The sequence below is a fragment of the Trichechus manatus genome, unplaced genomic scaffold (assembly GCF_000243295.1).
Source record: "Trichechus manatus latirostris isolate Lorelei unplaced genomic scaffold, TriManLat1.0 scaffold00159, whole genome shotgun sequence".
Classification (NCBI taxonomy): domain Eukaryota; kingdom Metazoa; phylum Chordata; class Mammalia; order Sirenia; family Trichechidae; genus Trichechus; species Trichechus manatus.
The window spans coordinates 4,794,385-4,811,170 of NW_004444095.1; the positions used below are offsets into that span (position 1 = coordinate 4,794,385).

General features: G+C 39.4%; 1 protein-coding gene across 2 annotated transcripts in view; it reads right to left on the minus strand.

The window, feature by feature from the left end:
• TMEM47 (transmembrane protein 47) overlaps positions 1-16,721 on the minus strand; it is a 33,681-nt gene extending 16,960 nt beyond the window's left edge. For both annotated transcript variants that reach the window (XM_023740566.1, XM_004386234.2), the window contains exon 1: positions 16,364-16,721. In XM_023740566.1, the coding sequence (XP_023596334.1) occupies positions 16,364-16,589 (226 nt within the window). In that variant the 5' untranslated portion in view covers positions 16,590-16,721. The remainder of the gene's footprint in view (positions 1-16,363) is intronic.
• Between the last annotated feature and the right edge of the window lie 65 nt (positions 16,722-16,786).

Consider the following 16,786-nt stretch of genomic DNA (forward strand, 5'->3'; position numbering starts at 1 on the left):
CTTTTGGCCTTTTTTCTCCCCCTGCTAAAGCAGTTCCCTCAGCAAATTAGCATCAGGAGGTTTGCTGTCCTTTGTTTCCCTCTTCTTTGATTTCATTCTAATCTTAATGTGCCTTTAGTACCCTGGGGGAGTCCTTGAGTGGTGCAAATGGTTAAGCACTGGACTGCTAACTTGAAGAGGTTGGCAGTTCAAATTCTACCCAGGCACCTTGGAAGAACGGACTGTCGATCTGATTTGAAAGGTCACAGCCTTGACAACTCTGTGGAGTGCAGTTCTACTCTGCAATACATGGGGTTGCCATGAGTTGGAATTGCCTTGACCCCCAAATGTTTATTTATTTTTAAACCACCCTGGGGACAGTATCTCAGATTAAATATTGCCAGGGAGCCAGGGGTGGACTCTAAATGGCTGCTTAGTCCCCTTTTTCATTCATACCCAGTAAGCATATATTGACCTCTTACTACCGTATTTTTATGCCAATAGCGTGCACCTTATACCAGAACTGCTTTAATTTCATCATTTCCACGCGTCATTTACGTGAGCGTGTTATTTGTGAAAAATACGGTATATGCAGACCAACATACACAGATACTTCAAAAGAGCCTCTCATGTTCTTAGTGAGTCGGAAACCTCATCCAAATGCATTTGTCATTTCTTATAAAGACCTAGGAATGGTATGAGAGAAAACTGGCCAATTTTCCATTCCCTAAGAAGGGTAGATGGTTTTCTTAAAACCAAATGAACCTATGGAAACACTATACAACTACATACTGGGGAGAGCAGCATCCTTTAGTGGTGGTTGTTTAGAAGTCCCAGCCTGCCTCTTCTGGCCCTCAGTTTAATGTACATGCAAGAAATGAAAATAGATTTTAATCTGTGGTTACACTGTAATGTATCTTATCCAAAATTAAAAACTCATGGTAATGAGATGCTGCACTCTGAGATGATCCCTGTGGTAAGTTTTCAACGTGCACGCTTAGCTGCCTGCCGTAGGATAAGGGATGAGTGGAGGAACTTAGGATGCCCTGGGATTTCTTCTTTTATTTATTCTTGCATATACCAGTTTCAGCAACCCTCTTCCTCATCCTCTCCTCCTGAGAAATTCTGGATGTAAAACTGGCACTCAACTAGACCTAGCACTGCACTCAGGAAATGAACAAACAAGGGGAAAAGAGAACAAATTCATGTTTCTTAAAATACAAAGACGAATCACAACAAAATAGAGAGCATTTTTTATGCCATTTATTTGTAACAAAGCTATATAACTTCAAACAAAAGTATATCTGGCTTTCAACTGGAAGTTAAAAGGAAAGCCACACTATGGCTTTTATATTCCGTAACAGCATGTAGCTTTGAATTAAAAAGCAAAAAGAAGAATCCTTACATTTGGAAGTCTCTACGTTTCTTTGAAAAAGTTTATATATAGGACCATTATATTGCACTTTAACATAATAGAAACTCTTCTGAAAACTTGTGTGTAAATTGAAATTTCTGAAGAATAAATCAAATTTTTATTACATCAAAGTGTTTGGGTGAACAAAGAGAGGAATAAAATTAATCCATACATCTATCAATCAAATTCCTGGAGAGTTTAAGAGAGCCTGTGTTGAATACTTTCTAGTTAGACTATTACTTTTATAAAATGACTATTATATTTAGCCATTTTCCCAGAATCATTTTATATAGATAAGAATTTTAAAAGTATTGGCTTTGTTTAAATCAAGATGTTCACTACTTAAATGTCTGCTCATTTTAAAAATATGTTAAGACAAAAGTATAATATAGATTGCTTCTTTTTCCTGATAGGCTTTTTCACATAGCACGATATGAATAGAACACCACACGTTTGACTAATTTTATTTTCAATCTAAAATAAACAGGAATTAATTATAACGAATTTCTTTACCTTAAATATCCTCAAAAAATAGCTGAAATACACGTGCTTATCTGTGTTTTGTAAAAGTTACTAAGATACAAAAAGTAAGCCAACTTTTCCTGTAAAAGGCCAGATAGTAAATATTTTCAGCTATGCAGGCCATAGTTTCTGCTGCAATTACTAAACTCTGCTGCCCTAGCATGAAAATAGACATAGACAATATATGTAAATGATTTAATGCAGCTGTGTTCCAATAAGACGTTATTTATAAAAACAGGCGGTAGGCTGATTTTGAACCACTGGCTGCAGTCTGCGGACCCCAGGCCCATACTTTATATACCATTTCCAAATGTTAAACTTTCTTCTATGTAAAGTACTTTCAAACAGTGATAATTACATAATGAACTCAATTTGATAAATGAGTAACAGTGGAAAGTGAGACTGATGCAACATAGCAACAGAAAACTGCAAAAATCCTAACCTCACATGACGTTGAATTTCCTTAAAATAGTAATATTGTACTTCATATGGAAAACAAACAAAACCCAATAGCAGAAGCCACCAGGAGAACAAAGGTAATTAAAGGGAACTAAAATTTAATTAGGAAGGAACCCTTTTACAGCACAGGAAATAATTCTAAAAAGTAGACATACACAACCTATTCTGGATTTTCTTCTAAATATCTCATATTTATTTTTAGTACTGAATTAGTGGTCAGTGAGAAAGCTGCTCTAGATATAAAGTCAAAAAGAAGGGTCAGCAGTACCACCATTGTTGTGCTATTGCTACCTACCCTTCCCTTTGGTCCATAACCATCGATATGCCTGCTCTAACAGAAAAACCATTTTTCCTCCAAGAGAGAACAGAAAGGGGCCATGCTTGCCATTGTCCTGGCCAGAAGATGAGGCTGGAGCATTGAGGCTACATTCCTGGTAGACAGTGCCAAGTTTTGGAATTGTTGTTATCGTATCCACTTGGAATGATTCACTCAGGCAGGATGCCCAGGACTAAAGCTTTAAACTGCTGACCAGTTGAACATCAATTGGTAAGCTGAAAAAGTGGTTAGATACGGCAAGAAGGCCCAGAGCAGTTTTCAAGGTTCAACTCTGGGTATTTTGGAGCTGAGAGCAGTGCTTGTGGTGTCATGTCTCTTTAGGTAAACAACTAGGATCCTTTTTCCAAACATTAGGGCCTGCCTTAGAGGTGAGCTAAGGTCAGGAACCCTGTAAGATTTACTGTGGCTAAGGCAACTAGCCAGTTACTATTCCCATCTCTCTCATCCTAAAAGACTAGAACATGGAGAATTAAAGAAGACTGAAAAATGCTTTTATAGATGCCCTCCTCATAGCCATAGAATCCCTGGGTGGCAGAAATGGTTAATGCACTTGGCTGCTAACCAAAAGGTTGGAGGTTCAAGCCTACCCAGAGACATGTCAGAAGAAAGGTCTGGTGATCTATTTCCAAAAATTCAGTCATTGAAAACCCTATGGAGGTGAAGTCGGCACATGACCAAGGCAAAGAAAGACACTGAGAGGTATGCAAGAATAAAAGGCAACTACACTAAATACTACAACATACACAACCCCGCAACAACAGTAATAACAAACAATAATGTATGAGTGGATGAATAGGCAGATGTGTATGCTGAAAAGGTACAGAAGGATGTATGGGAGTACACCCATGTGCATATATAGACTAAGTTGTGGATATTTCTATATACATATTCATATGTACTTCATGCATAGTCATATATACAATGGAGCACACAGGGAACACAGTCAGGGAACTTCTTAGACATAACCAAATACTTGTGGGACTGAGTTACTGGACTTGAGGGCTGAGAACCATAGTCTTGGGGGACATCTAGGTCAACTGGCATAACATAGCTCATAAAGTCAGTGTTCTACATCCTACTTTGGTGAGTAGCATCTGGGGTCTTAGAAGCTTGTGACCAGCCATCTAAGATACAACTATTGGTCTTTTTCCATCTGGAGCAAAGGAGAGTGAATAAAACCAAAGACTCAAGGAAGTAATTAGTCCAAAGGACTAATGGCCCATATGAACCACAGCCTCCACTAGCCTGAGACCAGAAGAACTAGATGGAGCCCCGCTACCACTACCAACTGCTCTGACCAGGATCACAATAGAGGGTCACAGACGGAGCAGGAGAGAAATGTAGAACAAAATCCAAAGTCATAAAAAAGACCAGACTTACTAATCTGATAGAGACTGAAGGAACCCCTGAGACAATGGCCCTTAGTCACCCTTCTAATTTGGATCTGAAGCCACTCCCGGAGATCACCCTTCAGTCAAACCATAGACAAACCTACAAAATAAACAATAATACCCGTGAGGAAAGTGCTCCTTAGAACAATCAACTATACGAGACCAAAAGGGCAACATTTGCCCAAAAGCAAAGATGAGAAGGCAGGAAAATCAGACTAATGGAAACGGGGAACTCAGGATGGAAATAGGGAGAGTGCTGATATATTACGGGGATTGCAACCAATGTCATGGAACACTCTGTGTATAAATTATTGAACGGGAAACTAATTTGTTCTGTAAACTTTCACCTAAAGCACAATAAAAAAAAAAAAAAGAAAGAAAGGAAGAAAAGAAAACCCTACGGAACACAGTTCTACTCTGATACTCATGGAGTTGCCATGAGTTGGAATGGACTCCAAGGCAACTGGTACTCATAGTCTTTAAAACAAAACACTGGGCTTCATGTTTACACAGATAAAGTGACAGATATTTATTTACCAACCAAAGTCCAATACTAAATGTAACAAGGACATATGTACATATAAAATGTTTTGCTATATACCATGGAACTTTAATAATTGTGTTGTTGCTGTTGTTGTTGTTAGGTGCCATCAAGTCAGTTCTGACTCACAGTGACCCTATGTACAACAGAATGAAACACTGCCCGGTACTGCGCCATCCTCACAATCACTGCTATGTTTGAGCCCATTGTTGCAGCCACTGTGTCAATCCATCTCGTTGAGGGTCTTCCTCTCTTTCACTGTCCCTCTAGTTTACCAAGCATGATGTCCTTCTCCAGGGACTGGTATCTCCTGATAACATGTCCAAAGTACATGAGATGAAGTCTCGCCATCCTTGCTTCTAAGGAGCATTCTGGCTGTACTTCTTCCAAGACAGACTTGTTTGTTCTTCTGGCAGTCCATAGTATAGTCAATATTCTTTACCAACACCATAATTCAAAGGCATCAACTCTTCTTTGGTCATCCTTACTCACTGTCCAGTTTTCACATGCATATGAGGTGACTGAAAATATCATGGCTTGGTCAGGCACACTTTAGTCCTGAAGGTGACATCTTTGCTTTTTAACACTTTAAAGAGGTCTTCTGCAGCAGATCTGCTCACTGCAATACGTCATCTAATTTCTTGACTGCTGCTTCCGTGGGTGTTGACTGTGGATCCAGGTTGCAGACTCTGATCTTCATCAGTAAATGCTTCAAGTTCTCTTCACTTTCAGCAAGCAAGGTTGTGCCATCTTTGATTATTGTACAATAATATTATAATAAATGACCAAAAACTTGTTTCTACCCGAATGGTTTTTCCATTAAAAGATCTGAATGCCACAAATGCTTGCTATCTCATATTTAGTGCTTGCAAAACAAATTAAAATGTCATAAAATTCTCAATTTTCAGCCCCATTTCTTCAAAAAAGTCATGTATGTTAAGTTCTCATAATCGGTCAATTTCTACATCAATCTTAGTTTCCCAATTATAGACCTCACAGTATTTAGTCAGATGAAATGTTAAGAGTCCTTAGAGATTTATTGCTCTGCATTAGTTTCACACATTTCTATAAATGATGTACTGATACTGTAGAGGCACAGTGAACACAAACCGGTTCTGCAGAACATCAATAGCCATGGTGCTGTTTTACAAACTGCAGTGCTCTGCACAATTAAAACTGGGCATTGTTAAATGTCAGGCCAGCTGATTTGCAATTCTGAGTTTGGTTTCTCAAACCTGAGAGAACAGATGACAATCAGTTCTGAGGAAACAATGTACATCCTTGGGCCATAAACTGGGGATGGCTTGAATGGGCTGGGAGGAATGTGTTAGCTATGGAAACCAAACCTGAAATGAGGCTGCCATATTATGTTAGGTTCCGTTTAAGAGTATTTTTACAAAATTGACAGAGTGACACACTGGAGGTATTGGAACTGAACCTACAAAAGCTGAAGAAAAATGTATGCTCCTCTATTAGTGCTTTCCCTGATAAAAAATGTAAAAAAAAAAAAAAAAAAAAACAGGAAAATATATATACATATTTTTCCCCTTGCAGTTACAGAATAAAAACTGGACAATCCCTATGTTGTAACATTAAGTCCAACATTAATATGCAACTCAGGAACCAAATTCAAGTCTTCTTTCAAGGTATTTTTATTAGCTGGCACCATAGTTTCCAATGTCTATAAATGCTTTAGTATTCTGCAGAATTGTGCTGACTTACTTTAGCAATGTAATACAGGAGACTGGTCTAAAATCACCACTGCATTATGAAAATTCTATGGGCCATTACAACAACCCAATTGGAGACTTCACATTCCCTTAATGCATTGGTCAAAATTTACTTCCAATTTTCAGGAAAGGCAAGTTCTTACTGAAGATATTTTCTCCATACTTGTAAGCCAAGGTCAATACACACACCAGTGCCTAAAGCTTTCCTTCACCCACCTCATTTCAAAACCTTTAACTTGTCAAACACAAGCGAATGCATTAACCTCTGTAGGTACTGTTTATACACTGAGATTAATTTTACTGTATGCAAATCCCTGAGCACACAATTGCCACTCCTTTTAGGAAATCAGATATAATTAAAAAGTATAATGACGAAACAGATTTTTAACCTTATAAATTCAGTTCCCACTGTTTGGCTGGGTAGCCAAAAAACAACCCGTTCCCACTCATGGTGACTCCATATGTTACAGAGTAGAACTGCCCCATAAGTTTTTCTTGGCTGTGATTTTTATGGAAGCAGATTGCCAGGCCTTTCTTCTGCAGCACTGCTGGGTGGGCAAGAACCATCAACCATTAGGTTAGTAGTGGAGCACACACTGATTGTGCCACCCAAAGATCTGTGTCACTAAATAGTATCTCCCTAAATGTATTCTAATATTTTAATGGATGATTCTCACTTTTCTGTAATTCTCATCACAAATCGAGACACTTATTTTTAATAACTTTTATAATCACTTTCAAATGTTCTGGATAGGCACTTATATTTCCATCCATGAACCCTCTTCAAAAAAAGGGGAACAAGGGAAACAACATTAACCAAAATAATATCCATACCTGCAATTGAAATCATTCCCTAGATAATCTAGAATTGTGACCTTGCCTAGCATCTTGGCATCACCCCTAAGTTATCTACAAATGCTCCCTAATTCACCCAAACAAATCAGATCATCTTCACTCATCTGAAACAAACACTCAGTTCTTGTAAATACCTTTATTTACTTGTAAGTCATATTTATAGCAAAGCCTTTTAAATTATTTTAGTTATCTTGTGAGAATTCAGACAGTTAACTCCGTGCTGCCAATTCCATCCTAACATCAGGAATTGAAAATATTGGGATGGTTTGAATTTGTTTAAGAAAAAAAACAAGAAGAAACAGCTCAGTTACAGAATAAGATTTCAAACCCACATTCCCAGAGTTATCCATCTCTTTACAGAAAACTATGTCTTTTTCCCAACTAGCTAACTTCGTCAGAAATTACGGCATTTAAACATTTTCATCAAATGCAACTTAAGATTTTATTTTAAGAGTAATGCTATATACTTTTGAGTTTGGATAAAAGGCCACATCCTCATAGATGAAGAACGAATCAAAACTATGCTGTTATTTTAAGTAAATGGAAGGTAACTGTAGACTTAATAGCCTAAACACTTCTGGAAGTATCAAAAAATATACTTAACTTTTTAAAGTTAGTCTGAATGTGGCAAATGAAGTGGAAAACTGAATCCATTATTGAGGCACTTTAAACTTTGTTTTCTTGGCTAACTTGCACTCTGACCTAAATCCATCAGTGGCACATTAATTTTCCACCACACCAAGGCAGAGACACAAACAAAGGAAGCCAAAAGAACAAATCAGATTCTAACTTCAATAACTCAAATGACTATTTCTTCTTTTGAAACAACCGGTATCAAAACTAAGATTTTTTCATGTGGAAATAAATACTTGAGACAAGGAACTATTTTTCTTTTATAAAATGACAGTACAGACACCAGGTGCTCAGTGCCGCACAACGTGAAGTAGATTATTGGAGACGTAGCTAGTTTAGGTAGCCATGTTCATCAAGTTGGCGATGTTAAGATTGAGAGTTCTACTCTTTAGGCTCAGTTGCAGATACAGACTGATCAAAACTACACTGCCAACCTGATTTTTAGCTACATAAATGACCCCAGGTAACCATCCAAATAGGTAATGCTACAATCCTAACAACCAAAGTGCAGGTCAGTCTTGTGAAAATTTTGGAAAGTTCTGGTTGCCTACAAGTGTCAAACATTGTACTAATTTTCCAATCCATGAAATTTATTTTTTTAAACAAATACAGGGATATTTTAGCTGTTTCACAGAATTTTAGAAAATCTGGTGTGAATATAATTTATAATCTAAATACCAAAACATGATATTTTCCCCCAAATAAACCCATTGCATGCAGTGCTTAGCAAAGAGTCTTGCTATTAAAGTATGTTTAAGTATTTAGACAAAAATACCGCTAAATGACTGCTGTTTCTTACCATGTACTATATTAGAAAACTTTCATTAACATTTGATGGTAACTAATATTATCTAATGTTAGCTACCATCCAGTTGGCCTAGAGGGTGACTCATGGAGACCCCACGCACAACAGAACAAAACACTGCCTGGTCCTGTTCCATCTCCATGATCAGTTGCAGATCAGATTGTTGTGATCCATAGGGTTTTCACTAGCTGATTTTCATAAGTAGATCATCAGGCCTTTCTTCCTAAATATTATCTTATAGGTACTGGTATTTTACAATAGCAATTTCTAATCACGATTATTTCTGTAAAGTTGTGATGAGTCTGTTACATTAAGCACTGTTCCTTTTTCTACTCTGAAAAAATGTAGGAAGGTTACAACTTGCAAAACTGTTGTTTAGAAAAACAGGAAGAAGAATACCCACGTCAGGACTAGGAATGGGTGACCTTCTTCTAAGCAACTGAATAGCTTTTGTGACGGCTTTAAGGCAGTGGTTAAAAACTTGGCTGCTAACCAAATGGCTGGCAGTTGGAATCCACCAGATGCTCCCTGGAAACCCTATGGGGCGGTTCTACTCTATCCTATAGGGTTGCTATAAGTCAGAATCAACTCAAAGGCAACAGGTTTGGTTTGGGTTTTGGGATATTTATCGAGAGAGATTGATTTTTCTTAAGCAGAGTTTTTACTTCACTTACATGTATTCTTCTTCCTGTTTTCTAAACAACAGTTTTGCAAGTTGTAACCAAACTCTTAACTGCTACGCAAACTAGGGTTTCCAGTTAAGATACAGAGTTGCCATAATAAAAAATTTTTTAAAAAACCCTTTGCCGTCAAATCAATTCTGACTTACAGCAACCCTATAGGATAGAGTAGAACCGCCCCATAGGGTTTCCAAGGAGCGCCTGGTAGATTTCAACTGCTGACCTTTCAGTTAGCAGCCGAGCTCTTAACCACTGCACCACCAGAACCACCTTCATAAACATCTTTTAAAAAAAGGCCAAAATGCAGTAATAAGTGATCTAGTGAAAATTGCTACTCATTTAATCCATTTAAGAAGCTCACAGTGTGGGTTTCCACCTACTTCTGAAATTTTTTTTCAACTTAAAATTAAGTAGTTGTTTTAAAGTACCCATCATGGAGAAACTTAAAGAAAAAGAAGTGTTTGTCGATTTTTAAGAACTAGTCATGGTAACTATATAAATTGAGTGATTATAACTAAAACCTAACCAACTTATCAACATATATGGTTCTACTTATATCTTTTTGAAGACTCTTTTAAACTCTACGTGAAATCAAATCATGGATGACGAATAATCTTATAAAAAGTGGACATCTATTTCACATGTAATCCTTAACCTCTTCCAAATTTCCACACAGTACTATCTAACAATCCTTCAAACACCCACATGATAGTTTTCATGCAGTATTACAGAATATTTTTAAAACCAACTCTGTAAAAAGATTATGGCTAAGTGGAACTTCTCTACTGAATTTTAAACATTGTACCCTGCCTCATTTTCCCTATCCTTGCAATAAATGTGACTGGACTGGATTATTTTTAAAGCCGTTTCTACTCTGAGTGTGCTATGATTCTGTGATTCAATATATGGGCAGTTTTCAAAAGAAGAATTATGTTATTAAAACTAATAAAGTAAAAAGAAAACAAACAAAAAACAACTTTGCAACTCCAATACCTCTCCAGCATTACAAAATTTTGCTCCTATCTGGAATTTGAATATTTTAGTGTTTATGTACAAAGCATATCTCATCAGATGCATTCAAGGCTTTCTTAAAAAAAAAAAAGGTGACATTTTATCATGCAACATGAAGTAGCAGATTACGGTTCAGATTCTTAATGAGTTTATGCCTTGGTCATTTGAGACTGTGAAACAAAAAATGACCTAAGATATATGCACATGATATATATAAGATATACAGGATACATATGATATATATTCTATTTGTGGAAAGGTTAGGTTCTTGAGTTCATTTGAGCACAAATTCAAAGTGACCCCATGCAAGGAACTGCCATGTGTTGGTTAAGGGCAGTTTTTGCCCTAGCCAGACGTTATTTATATAATCAATTCAAAGTTCTTAAGTAAATAAGCTTATATGTTTGTCTTTGCTTTTTGGAGGCAGTAATGTCAGAATGTAGATTTGTAGTTAGGCTCTGAGTGTCAGACTGTATGGCTGGGCTGGCCAGCCATATGGCTCCTTCGTAAACAATAGAATGTTGTGGAAGAGACAATGTGTGATTTCCCAGGCTAGTTCAGAGGAAAGCCTGGTTCTTTCAGGACCATTGCTCTGAGGGAATTCAGTCACCCTGTAGGAAGTCCAGCTATTCTGAGACCACCACGCTAGAAGGTCACATGCAGGCCCTCCAGTGAGAGTCCCAGGCAGCCCAGCCTCCCAGTCATTCAAACCAAGTTGCCAAACTTAAGAAACCATTTGGAAGAGGAACCTGTAGCTCCAGTGTTCCAGTGCCTAGCCATTCAAGACATCCCCAGCTAAGGCCCAGACATCCTGGAGAAGACAAGCTATCCTTGTTATGTCCTATCTGAATTCCTGACCCACATAATTCATGAGCACAATAGAATGGTTATTTTACACCACTAACTTTTGGGGTGGTTTGTTTCCCAGCATTAGTAACTCAAACATTCTTGGTAAAAAAACCATCTGTACTGCCTATTAAATGTGACCTTGGTAAACTTACATAAAATCCACAGTCCCCTCAATAATTTATAGGGATAACATTAGCTACCTTGCAAGTTTACTGTGATGTTGGGGATAACTGATCTGTCTGGCCTGTAGTAGTGCTCCATAAAAGGTAACTATTGGATCATTGTTTTGTGATCATGATCTACCAAAGGTATTGTTAAATGCTAGGCAGTGAATACCAAATTTTAATTTTGAAATTTACAAAATACTTCATCATTCAATGCAAAGAAAATTTACTACTCAGGGTAAAAAAAATCTCAATTATTGACCAAAAAAGTCACTTCAGGTTTGTTTTTGTGATTATATAATAAGAAACACAATCTTAACAAGCAGGTACATTCATATATTTAATCTTCACAACAAACCTTTTGAAGAGGTTAAATTGTATGAGGTCACATGGTTGATTGGTAACTGGCCAAGTTCAGGTCTGTTAGAATACAAAGCTCAGGCATTGCCCACAGAACTACTCTGTTGGGTTATAGGATTATATTAAAATTTAACACAATTTATAGAGAAGATTCATACAGTGCAAAACTGCATAAAAAATAGATTATGCCCATGATCTACAACCCTATTCATAAGTAAATCTATGCATCTATGCTCTAAGTGGACTTACTATTAAACAGAAACTTGAAGGAAATTCTTGAAATGTTTTCCTGACAGTAGGTAAAATTGACTGAGATATGCTTTTGTTTGGTTTGGTTTTGTTCTGAAATGCTTCATTAAAGGTCAGACTTTTCACACACCCATCAAATCCCTTAGCTACCAAAGACTGATCTAAATGGCTCCCTGGAGATTATAATCCTTCTATAAATGTGAGCAAAAGAGGAGCTGCATATGCCTACAAATTATAATGTCACTTGTAAGAGTGAATCTGAAGAACTTGAAAGTCGAGGAGATTTTAAAAGAAAATCACCATGAAAATTGTGAAATAAGTTATACTTGGATTTTATCTGGTTTATTAATTGAGAAAGTCGTGGTGTTAACTGGTACTCTTTGTTAATTTTCCACCCATTTGTCTATGCTGTACAGGTTAAACAAAACTGTATTTGTTGTACTTATGTTGTTTTCGAGGAAGCCAGAGGAGGGTACAACTAGAGTGACTTCCAGGCTTGCTGAGCTATTTGTAAACATGTGTCAATATCAGCCCATTTCAAGCAACAAGCAGAACCTTCCCTGGAGGGAATTACATTGTGAGTTTTATCAATGAAATTCTATTTCTCAATTAAGATATGGATGAAAAAATGCACCAATGATACATATCTGAACAAAGAATCACTATATCTCAGATTTTCTAAGATGTGCAGGTGTCCAGGCAGTTCGGTTTATCTTAAACTACCACATAAGACAGGTCTTCTTATAATGTCTTTTAAAATGGGGTTTTATATTAAAGTTTTAAAAAAAAGAGCTACATATAAAGCATTCTTAAAAGAACCTCTTGTCAACGGAAAATAATAATATTCACCTGTTATTAGCATAGGGTGCACTGCCAGTGACTCACCTTACAAATGCAGTTATTTTTAGGACAGTAGGTGAATGATGTTAACAATATTCCTTAAAAAAAGGCATTAACTAGTGGATCAAGTATTCTGTGGATGGAACGACAGATAAATGCACTTGATACAGCCCAAAATACTCTCAGTAAAATGTGTTCATTGGGCCATCTGCATGTCCTTGCTTTTAACTTACTCAATACATCATACTGCTATCAAATATCAATCTGCTTTACATAAAATATACATTTATAAATTTTAAACAAGAAATGTAAAATCACCCTAGAGGTTATACAGTAAAGCCCGTTTTGATGTAGAGTTTAGGGCCTCAGCATTCTGTATACACTTGTGCCACCTCCTATTTGCATTAAGAATTCTCTCATGATTGTTCAGACTATGAAAAACAAATCATGATATTCTAGAAAAAGAAAAGTTATCAAAACTAGATGTGACTAAGCAGAAGTCTAAAATCATTATTATAATTTTTTTTAAAGAGTTAAGATTTATTAAAAGGCTGCCAAAAACCCAGTAGTGGGGAAAACTATCTTTAGAAAGAAATTTTGTGGCCGGCTGGCAGCCATGTAATGCTACCTATTCTAAACTTCCTACCAAGCATACTTTTATTTTTCTTTTTTCTTTTTCTGTATCCACCATGAATTTGATCATCATCTTCTCCTTTGTCTTTCTGGAAAACTTACCGCTTAAAAATGAGTGCCTGGACTGTCCCCAATACATTGAATTGGGACACCACAGAAAAGCATTACGGCTGACTGACACCCGGATTACTGGTTCATATTAGAAGTGCTGACGCCACCTTCAATACACCAGGACACACACCGAAGCATGGCTCTGCTTCCCTTGAACCAGAAAACGGGACACGAATAGCAAACGGTGCGTATTTTGGTATCAAAATTACCACACAGCTTTAAAAATAATGGGTGAGGGGAAAGTTTCAGAAGAAACTGGGCCTAAGTAGGGCATACTGTCGTCAGTAGAAACCTTCCCGAAATGTTCCTTCTATAAATACAAGCTTGCCTCTTCATGGCAGTTTTCATTCTAATTAAGACAAAGGTTTTTAATTAAGCCCTGAAGATACTGGTTGAAGAGCCTTCAGTAAAACTGTCCTTGGTGGTGCCTCTGGAGGTAATTCATTTCGTGAGACAATGAAGTGGATCTCTTAAAATCATCAGAAAGACATTTCCCTCCTTGCTTTCTGCAGCTCCACACAGCAAACAGACTGAAAAAAGCTGCCTACCCTTCGGAACAGGCAAGAAAAGCATTGCTGGTTTCGATTCAGGCTTTCCCCCTTTGTTTTTCCAAACGCTGGTGGATAGAAACTTCACATGCACGTAACATTTTAAGAAAGCCCATTTGGTAAGGAATGGTCACAGCAATTCTCCATATTTTGTTTCCTTTCCTGCCCCCACCCCCCTTCCCCTCGGAGAGCAGAGCAAAAATCGTTCCAGACTATCTGAAAAGTGAAGACTCTGACTTCTTTTCTGTTTGCTTAGGAACTACTTTTTCTGGGCTGAAAAGTAATTTTTCAGCAAAATAAAACTACAGTTGATTTTCAGGAACCCAAACAGAAATGCTGGGGTATGAGTTTCAGCAAGGGGGTAGAAGAAAGCGTTTGGGGACGGGGCACAAACTGTGCCTGCCTTTGATTTTTACCTTGCAGAACCCTATTACCACTATACTGTATTTGCATTAAACCTGTGTCTCCCAATTTCCTTGCCTAGGGGGAGGAAAAAAAGCTGAGATAAATGGCTACGGAGGCAATTAAGGAAAGATTAGCAAACTCTGCATACAGCTCCTCAAACTCGAGCTGGCTTCTTCCCATTCCCCACATTCCTGGCCAAGTGAAAAGGATAAGGGCCTGAAAAGAAAGTGGGAGTTGAAGCTGGTTTCTCTACCTAACTGAAAAGTCTTTATGCAATCAGGGGGCTATTATTTCAGGAGACAGTGAGAAAGGGGCAAAAGATGCACGTTGCTAAGGAGACCTGCTGAAGCTGGCATTCCTACATAAATTTCCATTTCTATTGGAGAGGGAGAAGAAAAGATATTTTCTCCAAAGTTTATTTGGCTCCCCTGGATACTGAAGAAAGGCATTTTACAGATTTATTTTATCCTTAGTTGTAAACAACCAACCCTGAAAGAAATGAAAGACCTAAATGTTGACCTCCTGCTGCCAACCAGTCCCCTCCACAGTGAATTAAACAACAAAGACAAAACCCTTCAATGGGAATTCTGAGGTGATAGTGAAGAAAGAGCCTTTTGTAAAAAGAAAATTAAATTTACGGAAGAAACTTAACCAAGTGAACTAATCTGTTAAAACAAGAAACCAAAGGCAAAAGCAAATCGGATTTTTGTGGCTTTTTGTGCTATTTCAACTTTGTTGGAACTTGAAACGTTTCCAGTAAAGCTTTATAAATAGTCCTAGACATGACATGAAACTGTCACGAAGGAATTTAATGAGTTCCTCTGGGTGTGTGTGCGAGTGTGTGTATGTGTGTATCACGGGGCAGGTTCTCTCCGTTTACTCCCCTTTCACTGCGCTGACACCAGCAGCTTAAGAATCAAGATTAGAAAGGAAGGGGTTTGCAGCAAGAAATAAGTTGGCAGATTTCTTCTAAGGGCGTAACTGGGGCTCTGTGGAAGACAACTGAGAGTCAAGGAGGGAATAAAGAAGCAAACACCCCCTGCCTCAGGGGCTAGCCGCCCCTGTGGTTCTTCTCCTCCATTTCTCCCCGACCTCCTCGCCCCGAGGGGCTCCATTTGCAGCTTGTAGTGCTGGCTCAATAAGCCACAACTTTCCAGGCATCGGTAGCTCATGGAGAAGAGAAAGAAAGGTCTGGCAGGAGAGCGGACATACCAAGGGTGGGGAGAAGGAAGGGCAACTCACAACCAACTACCATGTCACCAAAAAAGGAAATTATGCCTGTCCCTCTCCCACCTCTCCATATCCCTCAAAAACCTAAAGAGATCAAATCCAAACCAAAACTCACTGGGGAAACCCAGATAAGGTGGAGTAGAACAGGCAGAAACGTGGGCACGGAAAGGTAAACTCAGGCAAATTCCTCCCTGAGAGGGCAGAGAAGAGTGAGGGGGCCTGAGCCGAGAACCCAAAGCATCTTGGCGGAGTTGGGGCGTTTTTTGCTTATTGCTTTTTTAAAGAGGGTGTAGAAGGGGTTGCATTTTTAACCCAGCCACATGTTTCTCGCTCTAAATTACAATTACCCAGAATAGCATACGTGTTACTCCAGAGAGGGAGAAATGGCCAGGAGAGGAGGGAGAGGGCGTGGGACGTCGCTTTAGGTTTGGCGACCAGGGTTGGGGAGGGGAGAGGGGTGGATGTCAGGGAGGTGGCTGGAGCCCGAGGCTCCGGGAAGAGATGGAATGGGGTGGGAAGGGCATGGGTGGGGGGCACCGAAGCGGCGGGGAGAGGGGGTGGTGGCGGTCCCGGACAGTGCGGCGCGAGGCGGCGGGGTCGCGGCGCGGGGTCCTCACCGCTGCTGAGCGTGGACTCGCAGTGCCAGATGTCCAGACTGGCGGGCTTCCGGCAGGACTCCCACAGGGACAGGTAGTACTGGTGGTCAGCCGTGACCCAGGCCGGGCTCAGCACGGCGCCCAGGTCCAGACACAGCGCCAGGAAGATGCACACCAGCCCGACCAGCTTCAGCGGGGTCAGCACCGACACGCGCACCTCCTCCATGCCGCTGCCCGCCGAAGCCATGCCCGTCGCTGCGGCTGCCCGGCCCCGCGGACCAAGGACGCAGGCGGGACGGAGATCGGGAGCCCGGCCGCCGAGGATGGAAGCCGCCGCCGCCGAGACGCGCGTCGCGAGAGGGGTCTGCGGGCGGCCGGCTGGGGCGGATGTCAGCACCGCAGCGACGCTGCTCCCGCGTGGACCTTCCCTGCCGGCCCGTGCCG